The following is a 14,772-nucleotide window of genomic DNA, read 5'->3' on the forward strand; positions in this document are numbered from 1 at the left end:
ACTGCTGAGAAAATAAGAAAGTTGGAACTGTTTTAGGATGGGGTCAGTACTCTTTGGTCTTGGATACAATTGTACTAGCTGTTAGCTCCTCAGTCCTGTCTAATGTAAACAGCATTTATTCAAACCAGCTGGTCAGAAAGTTATTGTTTATGGCATTTACACAGTAACATGCTTCCAATTTTAAGAGACTGTCATTACTCCTTTTAGCCACCATAGGGGGAGCTGCAACAGCTTTTATACTTTGCTCACCGGCCCAGTTGGAGGGGTGTGAAAAGTGCTTGCTGGCCTGTAGTGTCTTCATGGCCTCGGTCAGAGCAACGCTGGCTTTGGTTCCATTTAGGAGGGCGGTGTAGAATGTGTGTGTGAACAGTTTGGAGGCAGCGATTGGTACGGGCCACAGAGAGATGCACACACACTGAACGCCTGCAGCCAGGAAGGCTCGGGTCAGACCCACCACTCCGTCAGATGTGACTCTGCAGCTGGATTCTGGAAACAACCTGAGGCAACAAAGAGTCAGACTTAAATGAGCTATGACGAACGTAAGAGTTTATTTTTTAAAGGATGAATCTGTATGGATTACCTCAGAACCACCAATTTGACTGTCAGAGACAGGTCCAGTATATCAGCAGCAGTAAGCAGAAAGTCCTGAAGAGGTGGGCTATCACACACACTCTCCACTTCACACATACTCTCCTCATCCTCACTTGTCTCCTCTCTGAGCCTCTCTGGGCTGCTGTGGCTTTTAGGAAACAGATGGTTGACCTTTCCTCTCTGATCCAGAGCTTCACCCGACGTCGATGCCACACATAGAGGTTTTACCCTGGGTTGAATGTCCGTACCCTCCCCTCTGGCCCGCTCTTGGCTGGGGGCCAGGACCAGTGCAGCGAGCTTCCAGGATATGTGAGTTGCAAAGTGAACACACTCAGCCTGAGTCAGAGATGCTAAAACTCGCTCCTTCGTTGCGTTTGCTCCAGTCAGGGGATGACAACCCAGCTGCTCCCCTAGCCAAAGGGCCTCATCTTGGGCTGAGGGTAAGGGCCCCCACAGCCAGCGATCCATCACACTGGGGGGCAGACTAGGAGCACCGACCACGGCAGCCACTGAGCTTCCATCTGGGCAAAGCAAGGAGCCACTGCAGCGGGGCTGAGGCTGTGGGTTTGGATGTAAATAACAAATATTATTAATACAGCACACGTCCAAGTTGATGATAAAGGTTATGAACAACCTACCTTGGTTGTGGCTTGGAGGCTGGATAAAGAAGGCACAGAGATGAGACTGAACCTTTCATACAGATACTCATTAGAGGAGCTGCCTTTGAGCAAGGCAAATGGGATCAGGTACAATTCTCCCTCCAGAACTAAAACAAGCTGCCTGTTCCTGCCAACAGGCCCACTACTGTGCATCAGGCCCTGCAGAGATTCAGACAAAGATTTAGACAAGAAGGTCAAAGTTTAAAAGAACAAAGATCTTTATCTGAGAACATGTGGACATACCCCTTCCATCGGGGCTATCAGTAAATCATACAGGGCCCGTAGAGGAGGTTTGCTAATGTTGCTTGGTCGGTAAAGAGGAGAAGATAACCTGTCCTTCACAGGAGACACTGTTGTGCTGTAGAGACTCGTCATGCTCAGGCAGCTTCTGTTAGACGTGTTAAAAAACACGACACATTTTACACACGATTTACATTTATTTACTCTGACAGTTTTGATTTAACAAAGGTAAAAATTACAATCTGAATTTCTTTTTGATGATCCGGCCTCCAACAGCTACAAGGACAAGGACAACCCTTAAGAAAAGGTTCTGGACTATTTGAAGAGGTTTTATGAGTAAATGTTACAACTAATGAATTTCTTATTCATCAAACTAATCAGCTAGTCCAAAAGCAAGAAACTGTAATGCTTCCATCGTAAAGAGACTTCAGGTTCCAAAATTTCACAGTTCATGCAAGCGTTATTTTACAAGTCTTTTCACTACAGTTTTGTGTTTGTGGTTATGTTGGCATAAATAATTAGACCTGATTCTTGGATGCACCAGAATTACTACATTTGCTGCTGTTGTTCACATTTATGCTCGTCAATAACCATGTGGTGCTAATTTACTTGTGTAAAGAATTTAGAGAAGAACCTTTTTCATTTTGGGGTCAATTTTAAGATGGCAGCAACACATTTAGCTCCTTTCTGTCCTCAGACTAGCTGTTAGCTCATCAGCTAGCAAAGTTTCTGTTTGATCCAGACAACACTCGGGCGCAAATTGTCTTGAACGATTAAAATGTGATTATCAAGATTAATTAATTACACAGCGTCTGATTAATTAGATTCATATCGAGTCCCACCTTTAATTTTAACACATGAAATCTAAGCTTAGCACTCATGCTAACACACGCATAATGACAACATGCTATATGAAACGTGTAAAATTTGCTATTTTAATTAAACTTGCTGACTTAGTAAAATGTTTACAATATGTCCTAAAAATGTACGAGTGTGGCTTCACCAGATGAAGTTAGCTAAGTTTACAAGCTGTTTTATCCTCACAAAGTCACAGTGGAGTGTGAATGAAACTGCAAACTGAAACATCATCAGTGGACTTGGAGGTTGTATGTTTCACTTCAAGATGACTTTAATTATAACAATTTGTAAATAATGAAAAATCCTGAAAACTTAATAGTGCAACGAGAAAAGCTGCAGAAGCACATAAAAGATTAGAACTCATCAAACCCTTCAGCTTACATATGTTATATAATCCATCATCAGACCAGTTCATCCAATAAAGCATGACGTTTTTTACATGACCATAAAAACCTGGAACATGAAGAATGTGACCTGCTGAAAAAAGGTTCACAATCTGTTTCAATAAATATCTGCAACACTTTATAGTCAATAAGCGGGTTTAAAGCACCAGGACACACCTGTTGAAGACGTTGTTTCTGGACACCATATGGAGGTAGCCGGTTGAGTCGTTAGCTGAGCTCAGTTTGCTGTTCAGCTCCTCAAACTGTTGCTCCAACAGATCTCCTGCTTCACTCTCCGTCTCACTGCCGGGGCAAACTCTAACAACACGAAGCCACAAGTTACATTTTATATGATACGTTAAAGCTTCTTTTTCAGGGACAGCAGTAGCTCAGGAGGTTGAACGGGTTGTCCCGTAATCTGAAAGTTAGAGGCAAAATCCCGGCTCCTACCAGAGAATGTTGCTGTTGTGTCCTTGGGCAAGACACTTCAACTGCCATGCCTGCACGAGCAGGCCTCACCTCTGTCAGTACGCCCCAGGGCAGCTGTGGCTACACTGTAGCTCATCCCCACCAGTGTGTGAATGTATGTGTGAATGGGTGAATGACTGACTGTGTTGTGAAGCACCTTGAGGGGTTGTAGAACCCTAAGAAGGCGCTATACAAATACAGGTTATTTACCATTTTTTAGTGTTTAGAACTTTGATTTGCTGTTGAGATGTGGACATTTGCCCACTTTGTACCTGCTATAATGGTTGTCCACTCCCAGAGCCTCTCTAGCGTTGCAGATGTGCTGCTCCAGAGACAGTTGACCTGTCCCCTGCGGACTCCCAACTCCGTCCTGGAACTCAGAAGCCTCTGGCCCCACTTCGCCCAGATACACCTCGTGAAATTTCACGATACCTGTCCCAGGATTCCAGAAAGAACATGCATAAGTATGGCGCACAGCAAATGTATTTATTCATCTTTATGCTGGTCCAAGTTGGCACAGATCAGACAAACGTTCAACATTTTGTTCATGTAGCAACAAGATGATTAAAGCCTAAAGGTGTATTCTGTTTGGAATAAAAACATCCACAAATGTCACTTCATGAGTGGATGTAGTTGACATTTCCCCCTGAATGCAGCACAGGGTGTGTTAAACATGAAGGACTGATCCCCGGAGGGGAAAGACCGCGTCCGGTAAAGATCAGCTGGACGTCTCTTTTCCTGCTCAGCGTTCCACTCAGCACGGACTCAGTCATACGTGGAAATTGATCTTTTTTTTTAACCTTTTCATTCAGCTCCATCCTCATCTAATATCTAAAACTAAACTTGTCTTCACTTGATTTAGTGTTCTGTTACCTGGTTCAGTCTCCATTTTTTAGCTGCTCACTCCACAGAAACTTAACATTTTTTTATTTAAACTTTTCCAAGTAAAGTTTATATGTTTGCTGTTGGACAGCCTGCAGCAAACAAACAGGAGTTACAGTTATGTTAAATTCAGTCATGTCACTTTGTTGTTATTTATATGATGACAATAAATTATAGTGAAATAGTGGTTTGATAGTGATAACATCAGAAAATTGGAGTTTAGGTTAGAAAGTGAATACGATGACCTAATAAGTACAGGTGTGTGGCTGTGTACCTGTGCCTGGTGATATCAGCCAGCTGTACAGAAAGCCTCCAGCCAGAGAGAAGTAGAGGACGAGCGCCTTCTGAGCACTGACCGTCTCCAGGATGTGCTCCACTGTGACCGAGATGTAAGGGCCAGCGCTTGCTGCCTGCTGACATCGTCTCTGGCGTTCAACCAAAAGATCAGCAAATGCACGTGTTCGCCCACGCTCTGCTATGACTAGAGCCTCATCATGTCGACCTGAGAGAGAAACACATGAGGGCCCAGATCGTCTAGTTAATAGTCCTAGCATGTAATAAAAATGCAAATATTTTAAAAAGATAAAATTTATGGTGACTTTTTACTCATCAAAATAAGTCTAAAACAGGCTTATTGGTAAAAATCTGTACGTAAAAATGTTAGAAAGTGTCGATCTACATCATCAGGTGCCTGGAGAAACTAAATTCCTTTTTTTAGAAATCTCGCTCAAGGGCCATAAGTGGTCTCTGGGCCCAAACGTGCTTCCTTTAGTCAACAAGAAACTGGAAAGAAACATACTCATCAAAACAGTAAAAGATGACAATTCCCAGACCAAAACAAGAACACACAGAAGAGAAAATGATGAATTCACCTAGGCTAACAAGGACCCTCTGGAGAGCCTGATATGAGCTGGTTTGCAGATCAAACAGGGAGAGCTTGTAATCCAGACTGTGCTGCATCTCTTGGCAAATTGTCTCAAACAGTGCAGACGCTCGGTACAACTGTAACACAACAAAACATCACACACTACAACCATGCATTTCAACAGTTCTGCAAAGAGATAACTTTACAAGGTCGATTTAATACTCAAACATTCTGAGACCTGCGGTCATTCTTCAAATCCATTGATCATTTCAATTAGGGCTTTGTAATATTCATAACGTTTTAAAACAGAAGAAGCTGATTTTAAGTGAAAATAAATTCCTGCAGTTACACAGCTGACCACTGGATGGTGCTGCCAACACACAACAATAGTTACAACAATGATTTTTTAAAATAGAAAAAAATAATACCCTCAAAATAAACAGAATGAAAGCTGATTCTGTTGTATTAAATATATTCCATCCAAGCATTTGACCAACCTTAACCTCAACAAAATCATGTCAGGTCTTAAAAGAAAACACAATAAAAACTTGTAACTATAAAATGACCTCAAGAAATGTTTAAAAATAAATATTCTGTGAATAATCTGACAAAACAATTTTGCTTTGAACTATGTGGTTGAAGAAAAAAAATATAGTAAAAACTGCTTATTTAGCTGAAGCACAGGTGATAATTTAAAATGTTAGAATATGGTGCAAAAGTTAATTTATTTAAATAATTCTACCTAAAAGGTGAAACTAATAGATGAGACACGCATCACATGCAAAGCCACATAGTTCAGCCTTTGTTTTTTATAATTGTGATGATCATGGCTTAAAGCTGATGAAAACTCCACATTCAAAATCATAAACAATTAGAATGTTCTAGACTCAAAGTGTCACACTCTAATCAGCTAATGAATCCTAAACACCTTCAAAGGGTTCTCGGGCCTTTAGATGGTCTCTCAGTCTAAGCTGAATTATTGAAATAAATGGAATTTGCACAATGTTGTATTTTTTTTGTTTTACTTGTAACAGAGATCAAAAAATTTCTCTACAAATTAAAAACAAACCAAAAAAAGACCTGCTTGGACTGGATAATCCTTAATGCTATTTTATTTGATCTAGGAAAGACCGATTGGGATATGAAAACAGAAGAGCTCATATCGATATGACCAAATAAATGTAACAGTTTTATTGCAAGAAAACAAAATATTAATTCTATTAAAGAAAAAAACCTCCATTTTAGCTTTTAAAAATGTGCCTTCCAAAAGGTCTGGGTTTCCCCACTGATCAGCTGATTGATCAAAACTCAAAAAATGACTCATTTATTTTTTATATAGCCCACATAGTTTTAGGTAGAACCGCCTACCCTAGAGATGTTTACACACTTGACGACATTTCTGTTTCTAACATTAACAATGTTGGTTGTTTCCTGAGAATAATTTATACTCTTTTGCTGTTTGCTTAAAGCTGCACAAACCTGGTGCTGTGCCTCCTCCAGGTTTCTGCCAGCCCACAGAGAAAGCCCGAGGCGATGGCGTATCTTTGCCTCGTCTTCTCTTTGGCCCAACTGCTCCGCCAGACGCAGACCTGAGCGGAAAACACAAAGCGTATCAGACGCTGAAGCCTATCAAAGATTTTCACACTGGTGACGACTGTTGCTGCACCACAGCAAACCTCAGCTGATGAGCCAGCAGTGCTCAGAGGTGCCACTCATTTTCTCCCACTATACTGTTTCTATTTAATCACTGAATTTAAATTCAGAACTGATGCATTCTCTCTTCTTACTTTGTATCAGATCTGTCTGATCTACCCAGCTGCAGAGGAGCAGGAGGACGTTGCAGGTTCTGTTTAGTTGTCATTAGGATCTCAGAGGGAGCAGATCAGGTTTTCATCCACGCCTCTGAGCCTGGTCACCTGCGTCTGGGGCTGTGATGTTCCGTGTCTGCGTTTCGGTCGGGGAGGTTGATTGGAGGAATTTTTTTATACAAATATTTCCTCAGCGATGTCCTCTCCTGAACTCTGAGCCCACTTCCTCCCAGCTCGTTGACTTAATGATCAATTAAAATCCAGAAAATATGAGAGTTGAGGGACAAACTGTGACTGTGTTTTACAGTGAAGTTTACAAAAGAACCCCAAAAAAAAGATGAATTTATAATTAAGCCATAAGGTCAGCATGAAAGAGAGAATAAGCTACAATATTTAAAGAACACACAAGGTGTGTGTGCATTTTCCAGAGCTTCATATTGAGACAAAAGAAGATTACTGACAACGAGCTGCCTCAGTGGCAAACAGCGATCCTCTATTAACCTGTGTCAGACTCCTGGATGCCTGTTTTTTTTAATCACTCTTCTGTTTAAGTGTATTAAATGCCTAAAATGCTGAATAATTAATGAGCATCAGACACATGTGACCACAGGACCTCCATGGAAAGGCCTCAGTCTGAGCCTCGGCCTCGCCTGAGAACTGTTCTGTGATTTTCAGTCTCTCAAATTAGACCAGTAGTTGTAGCATTTGTGCATTCTTTTTTGATATTATTTGTGCAATTGTTGGACAAAATGACCTGCTGTGTTATTAATTGCACTAATAGAGCGTCCAAGGAGTCTCCACTTCATTTCTTTCGGTAAGTAAAATTATATTTATGTATTTTAAGTCACTGCCGCTCTTGCGCTAGCTGAGCTTATCAAATTAGCTCGCTAACTACCATTTTAACATGTCCTGTTTAACCATTCAGTTGAAATGTAATAGGGTAAAACCCAGTGCATTTAACATAACGCTGCATTTTTGAAAATGGGTTGAAATATGACATGTTGGTGGAGCTGGGTTCCAACTATTGGTATGGTCCCCTCCCCTCAGCGGCATCTCGGCGCATCTCTGACCGCAGCGGCGCCCGTCTGCTGCATGGGCTGCTGGCTTGTGGAGCTCTCGGATGGAAACCAATGTTTTCCACCCGGTTCTCCCCAGCGGTCAGCCCGGCGTATCTGTGACTCAGAAGCTCTGGTGTTGTGCACAAACTCCGGTTGTAGCTAGGTTGCTACCTCCGCTAGCTTAGCTCCCCACCTCCGCGTTAGCTTTGGGTTAGCTTGTAGCTACATTGTTTCAGTTCGACGGGTGTTGTCATTTGATCCCAGCCTTACAGCCCCACCCTCAGCTCCACCTCTTTTCCCTTTTTTGGAATTGTCAAGGTTTGATGGAACCTGTGACACGGTCAAAATGGCGGTGGTGGCCACCTCCAACTTTGGCACAAAAACTTATAAATGGAGCCTATGGACACGAATTGTCCAGTAAATATGTCCATGGTTAAAGGAATAGTTCATATATTTTGAAGAGGAATTCTGTGAAAAATTACGAAAATTTTACATGTCAAATGTAAAAAGCTGCTTGAACAGCCTCAGTTTGATTAAACAGGGATTACTACAAATGAAATAGATAACAACCGGGCCTATATCTTAAAATAGCTCCACTCTCTTAAATTTCCAGCCAGTTCAAGAAAATGCTATTTTTAAATCAGTTTTATTCTATACAGAATTCTGAACTACCAGTCTCAAGAGCTACAGCAAACAATCACATAGTAATTCAATGTAAATAACCGTGTAAGTGACAATATGATGCAAACTTGTATAAAATAATATTTTCATAATCTACAATACACCTTTAAAGATCTTTTATGACAGCAGAAGCTCCACTCGGGCTAGCTGTTAACCTGTCTCTGTTTCTCCTATCTGTGGTTATTCCAGTTTTTTAAATAAACACATTTCTAAACATATAAACTATCCAGCTATATGATGCAATATTTACACATTCAGCTGAGCTTCAGAGGGACAGGAGAGGCTATCTACCGTTAAACACCACCTGAACAGGTTTTCATTGATAAAACTAAAGCAGACTGACTTCATTTTCCTGTCTGACTCACTTATACATCTCAGCCTGCTGTGGAGCTAATTCTAATTAATCTTAAGAAAATGCGAAGAGTCAAAGTAAAATGTAAAAATGACTAAATCTGACGAAAATGTGGCCTACTGAGCCTTTACAGTTTGAGTAATTGTGTAACGTGGTAAAGAAAGGGTTAGGATCTTTTTAGGTGTGTTTCTTTCAACACAATACGAGCAAATATCACCTTACCTAGATTGTTCTTTGAATATCTTTAGTTCAGAGAAACAGAGATTAGTTCTGGCTGGATTGAAAAGCTAACAGCTAGTTAAAGCATTTCTGAAACCAAAGTAGATTACTGCATCAACAACAGCCTTCCCAGTCCCAAGCCAAGATCGGTGACGTCATGGACAGTGTTGGGCATCTTACGTTAAAAAAGGGCCTTTCAAATCTGTTTCCAATCTTTTTTTTATTTACTAATGCAAGAAATAGGGGTAGACGTCTACTTTTCAAATCAGCCTGCGTGGTAAACTCAGGGTGACTGATGATATTTCAAAAATAATGAGTGAGTGAGAGGGAGAGAAACAGAGAGAGAGAGAGCAATTTCCCACACATTGATCGACACTGGAATCAACTGGACCCTGCATTCCAATAAAAAGATTTGTATAAAGTGAAAATAAGGAGACGCATGACTAAACCTATGCTGTTTCCTGTTGATGAATGGAAATTTGTATCCCATCAGCAAAAATGCAATTAATCCAGCAGAAATCCTGCAACATTCTTTCTTGGCCTCACCCAGAAAAGCCTTTAGATCAGAAGTGCACAATCCTGGTCCTGGAGGGCCGGTATCCAGCATGTTTTAGTTGTTTCTCTGCTTCAACACTCTTGATTCAGTGTTGAATCTTGAGTTTTGAATCACCTGATCAGCAGCTCATCAGGCTCTGTAGAAAGCTGCCAATCGCCTGCTCATTCAAATCAGATGTGTTGAAGCAGGGACACATCTAAAACATGCTGGATAGCAGCCCTCCAGGACTGAGTCCCCTTGCTTTAGATCCTCCGTTTGATCAGAGATAATCTCTGTTTCAACAAACTGATGTTGTCCAAAGAGTAACTAACTTTACAAGATATGAAAATCAGGTCACATGACAGTGTGTGTGTGTGTGTGTGTGTGTTGCTAGCTAACGGTCTCTTTGATGTAACTGTTAGCTCTAATTAGAATTGTTAAGCATTTTTCTCCCATCACCTTCCTGTAGATACATCACAGCCTGGGCGTAGTTCTGCAGAGCATGGTGTGTCCTCCCCAGGCTTCCATAGGCTTGGGTTTTAGCCATCAGATCATTTGTCTGTGCTGCCACACTGAGGTGTTGCTCCTGAAAGACCACAGCTCGTTCGTAGTTCCCCAAAGCTTCGTAGGTTAGGCCCAGGTTTCCATAGGCTCGCCCCTGACTCCTCACACACCCCGTCTGCTCAGAAATGTCCAACGCCCTCTGGTGCCACTGCAGCAGAAGGGTTTAAACACATCAGTTCACTGTGCAGCGCTGTGGGCTCTCTGCTGGTTTAGCTAGGGTAGTGGTTTTCACCTGGTCCTACACTTTTGGCTAAGCTGACTGGAATCAGAAAAGTAAGAAAAGAGTTTGTTTGTGTTAGGAATCAGACCTGTAGAGCTGTTTCGTTGTCTGCCATCAGCTGATATACGCCTCCAAGTGCATCGCTTGCCTCTGCCTCCAGGGATTTATCCTGTCAGAAAAAGCAGGGTTTATTATAGTTTCTGTTCACAATGCACTTTTAATAAATAGCATCATTTTTCCAAATTTTTACAGTCAACATGATGAATTGGGAACCTTCTGCTGATAAAACCTCACCCCAGCTGAGCGTGCAATGTTCAGCTGGTGCTCCAGACAGGAGAGGGCCTGCTCATAGTTGCCCAGCTGGCTATGTAAGGTGCCCAGCTCCCCATAAGCTTGCGCCTTACCCCCTCCTTCCCCGCCTAGCTCATGGGCTACCACCAGGTGCTTCTCGAAGCACACCAGTGCTTGTTGGAGACTACCCATGGACCTGCAGATGGGGAAAGGTGGGACAAAAGAGGGAAATAAAACACATTTTTACCTATTTGTGTTGATTTTTGAGGGCAGATCTGTAGAAGCAAGAGATCAATCTTATGCATTTAGTTTTTTTCCACTTTACACCTCCTAAAAAGCAGAAGAGTTTGCTAAGATAAATCAGTGCTTCTTTTTCTGTCATTAACATCTCACTCCAGAGAGCGGAAACAACGGATGGATGAAGAAAACCCTCATTAAACCTCCCGTCAGTGAACAATACTTGTGCAGTTTTCTACTGGAACAGGCCGCTTACGTGAGCACAGCTATTCAAATCGAATTATTCCCTTTTTCATTATAATTCCAATTCAGAATGATGTGTGTTTAAAGGAGGAACAGAACATGAATACGACTTTCGTGTGACTTGTTTTCTGTAAAAGGAAAGCATGTCCAAACTCATGGAGAAATAAAATCACCCAGTGGAGCATATCTGCAGAGATGAATAATTGCCACCTATTGAATTACTTGGGAACTGATAAGGAACTGGGTTGATAGAACTGACAATGACATTGATACGGATAAAAACGGACCAATTCCCACCCCTATCCTGGTGCTAAAATTCCAGGAGTCCACAGCTCCCCAGTGTAGTATTCTGTTGTCAAAATCTATTGTTCTGCTTTTTTGAAGTTTTCCTTTCATAGAAATCCTAACTAACCTGGCTTTCATGGAAGAACACCATTTTTATTTCTGAAGCTTTTCATATGGAGACATAAAAAAATAACCCTTTTGGAACAAACCTGATCTTAAAATATTCATTTGTTAATAGAAAAATGATGCGTCATTGTTTATTAAATCAGCTCTCCACGACTGTGCTGACAGGTGGGACGAGTTGTCTGTGCTGATACTGAATGCTGCTTGGTTTCAACCACACACAGAGCTGTGCATTATGGGTAAGCATCCCTACTTTGGTCTTTTCTGACATTTTCTTCTTCAAAAGACGATGTAATTTCATGCAACGCATCCATGTCTAACTTTTTAACCATTTATAATTATAATGAAATAAACTTTAACCTGCTAACTTTAGCCTACATGTCACTTATCTCCAGTTTGTCACTCATGAATACATTTTGTTTGTAGGATAATGGATTCTCTTTATAATTTGGATCAGTAAGTTAAAGCATGTTAATTCTATGTGCTAAATATAGCAGCAACTTCAGTTGGATACACAAAGATTGCTTCATTCAGAAATTTGATAAAAGACCATCAATATTTAGCCCTAAAAGAAATTATTTAGTACAAAAAGCAGAAAAATCAAAACCAACACAGAAACTGAGCATACCAATTACTAAATTGTCTGGTTTCAGTCCTTATACCTTGGCAGCACCTTTTAAGGTTTTTAATAATAAAGAACTTTTTATTTTTTTTGCTAATTATCCGCCTTGAATTTCTGAATTTGTGTTCTTGTCTTTTAAAAATGGTAAACAAACATAAACCTGCATAATAATTTTACAGGAAGTTAAACTCAGATGTAAACAAAGGTTTAGCCAGTTAGAGTAAGTCCAACCGTAAAATAGTGAAACCCCAAGTGAAGATAACCAACCCGAATTGCCCCTCAGAAAAAAGTGAAGGCAAAAACTGTTTTGAAGATGTATTAGTGTAATAGGGAGCCTAAGTCTCCTCCCTTTCCGGTTGGCTCCTGGGTCCCAGCAAGAACAAAATAATGAATGCAAGTCAACGGGGCTGAAAATGCTATTTTCTAATCTGCTTTGCCTTTCGCCCTGGATCGCACATATGTTGTACTGCAACTTCAATGAAAAGTAATGATGGGTGTTTTTCGACCACGCCGGTCACGAGATTTATCAGCTTGTAAACTTTCATGATTAACGTGACTACAAACTAGAAATCGGCATGTCACATATGTGACGTCACCACATAATCTCCTCTCCTCTAACGTGGCTGCTACGTACTAAATGGCCAGATTTATGGCGGTTCTTTCCTCCTGTGGGAAGTTTGGTGAACTAACAGCCCTTTTCCCTCAGTTTTCTCCATGTCTGGTTCGATGACGTCACTTTCGTGAAGCACATTTGTAGTCCTGAACTTATGTTCACACAAAACCTAAAATAGCATTTCCCCTGTTCGAAAATAAGCGCGTTCTTGGTATCAAAATGTGTCTTTAAAATTCAGACATCATATATGAAATCCATGGCACAAAACAAGGGGAACAGAAAATAGCGTTTTTAGCCCCATTGACCTACATTCATTTTATCGTTCTTCCCGGGACCCATGGTGCGGAAGTAGATAGGCGTGACTTAGGCTCACTATTATGAGCTGCAGCAGAGGTGTTGATCTTCTAAAAGCTAAAGCTGATGCTTTCACCTACCTGTATGCATTGCCAAGTCCTCTATAGGCCTTCTCTTGGTCCTGGACATGATTGAGACATTGAGCTACTGTCAAGTATTTCTCATAGTACTGGATAGCCTCCTCGTAATCTCCCAGTGCATTGTAGCAGTCTGCCAGGTTACCATAGGCCCGGCCTCGGTCCAGCATGCCCTCACTGCTACTCAGCTGCTGCAGCATAGCCAGCTGCTGCTCAAAGTATCCTATAGATTCCTCAAACATCCCCATGTTCATCTTAGTGATGCCCATGTTTCCGTGGACCTGGGCCTCTAGGCGGGCATCCCTGAGTCCCTGTGCTAGGCCCAGCTGGGCCTCATAGCACTGGAAGGCTGTACTGTAGTCTCCTAGAGCCATGTGGACTGCTGCCAGGTGGCCGAGGGCCCGGCACTCCCCCAGCCGATCTCCCAGATCTTTGCGGACAGTCAGCTCCTGGCTGTGGAAGGACAAGGCAGCGTCCAGCTGGCGGCACAGCCTCAGTGGGAGTAATGGGACAGGCAGGAGGAGTGGAGAGAGACAAGCAGAAAGGTTAGCTCGGGTTAACCCATACTTGAAGGAATCTGCTGAAATTGATGTCTGTTTGATTTTAACATAGGTGATAATGTTTTTTCTACCATTTTTTAATGTTTCCTCTCTGTGTTTAATGTGGTTAGAACCCCCATGTGTGGCGCTGTTTCTTCATGTGTCCCATCAACCCCTGACTTTATGTCGGGTCCTGTTCGTTCACCCCCTTCTGTGTTTATCTCCTGTATTACCTGTGAGCTGATCCCAGTGCAGCGAAGGCATCAGCCTCCATCTTCTGATCACTGGCCTTCTGAGCCAGGGTCAGCTGCTGCTGATAGAACTTCACTGCCCCCGGGAGGTCGCCACGACACACATAGACATCCCCGAGGTTGCCAAAAGCCCTGAAAATGGCCTGTTGACCAACAAAAACACATGACCGTGGAACAGCATCGCTTCCTGTGTGACGGACAACGCATTACTGCTGAGTGATAGGTGACCTGTGTGTTATCCAGGGCTTGAGCCAGAGAAAGCAGGTATCGCTGACACTCCTCTGCTTTGCAGAACTCTCCCAGAGCTTTATGGGCCAGACCGAGGTTACAGTAGGCTTTAGCTTGGGCTAACTTTTCCTGGAGGTCTTTAGCCAGGGCCAAGTCCTGCTCATAATACCTGGGAGGCAGGATAAAACACATAGTTGTTGTTTTAATTCACTTTGAGAAAGAAAAGACTAATGAAACATGCAACACGTGGTTTTTCAGCACTTTTTGCATCATTACATTTAGAAAATCCTTCTGTTTCCTCTTTCTTTACCACATAAAGCTGAATTCCTTTTGTCTGACCTGACTGCATCTCTGTACTGCCCCAGGCAGTAGTGAGCATAACCGAGGTTGTGACAAACTTTTCCTTCTCCTTCCAGATCCTGCAGACCAGGGGACAAAGCCAGGTACTGCTGGTAGTAGGGTAGGGCCTGAGCATATTCACCTTTCCAGCTGTGGAAGTTACCCAGGTTTGCTGCAGGAGAAAAGG

General features: G+C 42.1%; 1 protein-coding gene across 3 annotated transcripts in view; it reads right to left on the reverse strand.

The window, feature by feature from the left end:
* Window positions 1–14,772, reverse strand: part of ttc28 (tetratricopeptide repeat domain 28) — a 196,478-nt gene that overhangs the window by 11,600 nt on the left and 170,106 nt on the right. For all 3 annotated transcript variants that reach the window (XM_054744116.2, XM_054744115.2, XM_054744117.2), the window contains 16 exons: window positions 14,586–14,757; window positions 14,247–14,415; window positions 14,001–14,161; window positions 13,232–13,720; window positions 10,678–10,870; window positions 10,472–10,552; window positions 10,059–10,311; window positions 6,426–6,535; window positions 4,954–5,083; window positions 4,356–4,583; window positions 3,472–3,631; window positions 2,909–3,049; window positions 1,494–1,638; window positions 1,230–1,409; window positions 581–1,149; window positions 250–497 (listed from right to left, as the gene is read on the reverse strand). In XM_054744116.2, the coding sequence (XP_054600091.2) occupies window positions 250–497; window positions 581–1,149; window positions 1,230–1,409; window positions 1,494–1,638; window positions 2,909–3,049; window positions 3,472–3,631; window positions 4,356–4,583; window positions 4,954–5,083; window positions 6,426–6,535; window positions 10,059–10,311; window positions 10,472–10,552; window positions 10,678–10,870; window positions 13,232–13,720; window positions 14,001–14,161; window positions 14,247–14,415; window positions 14,586–14,757 (3,429 nt within the window). The remainder of the gene's footprint in view (window positions 1–249; window positions 498–580; window positions 1,150–1,229; window positions 1,410–1,493; window positions 1,639–2,908; window positions 3,050–3,471; window positions 3,632–4,355; window positions 4,584–4,953; window positions 5,084–6,425; window positions 6,536–10,058; window positions 10,312–10,471; window positions 10,553–10,677; window positions 10,871–13,231; window positions 13,721–14,000; window positions 14,162–14,246; window positions 14,416–14,585; window positions 14,758–14,772) is intronic.

This window comes from Nothobranchius furzeri, chromosome 6 (genome assembly GCF_043380555.1).
Source record: "Nothobranchius furzeri strain GRZ-AD chromosome 6, NfurGRZ-RIMD1, whole genome shotgun sequence".
Classification (NCBI taxonomy): domain Eukaryota; kingdom Metazoa; phylum Chordata; class Actinopteri; order Cyprinodontiformes; family Nothobranchiidae; genus Nothobranchius; species Nothobranchius furzeri.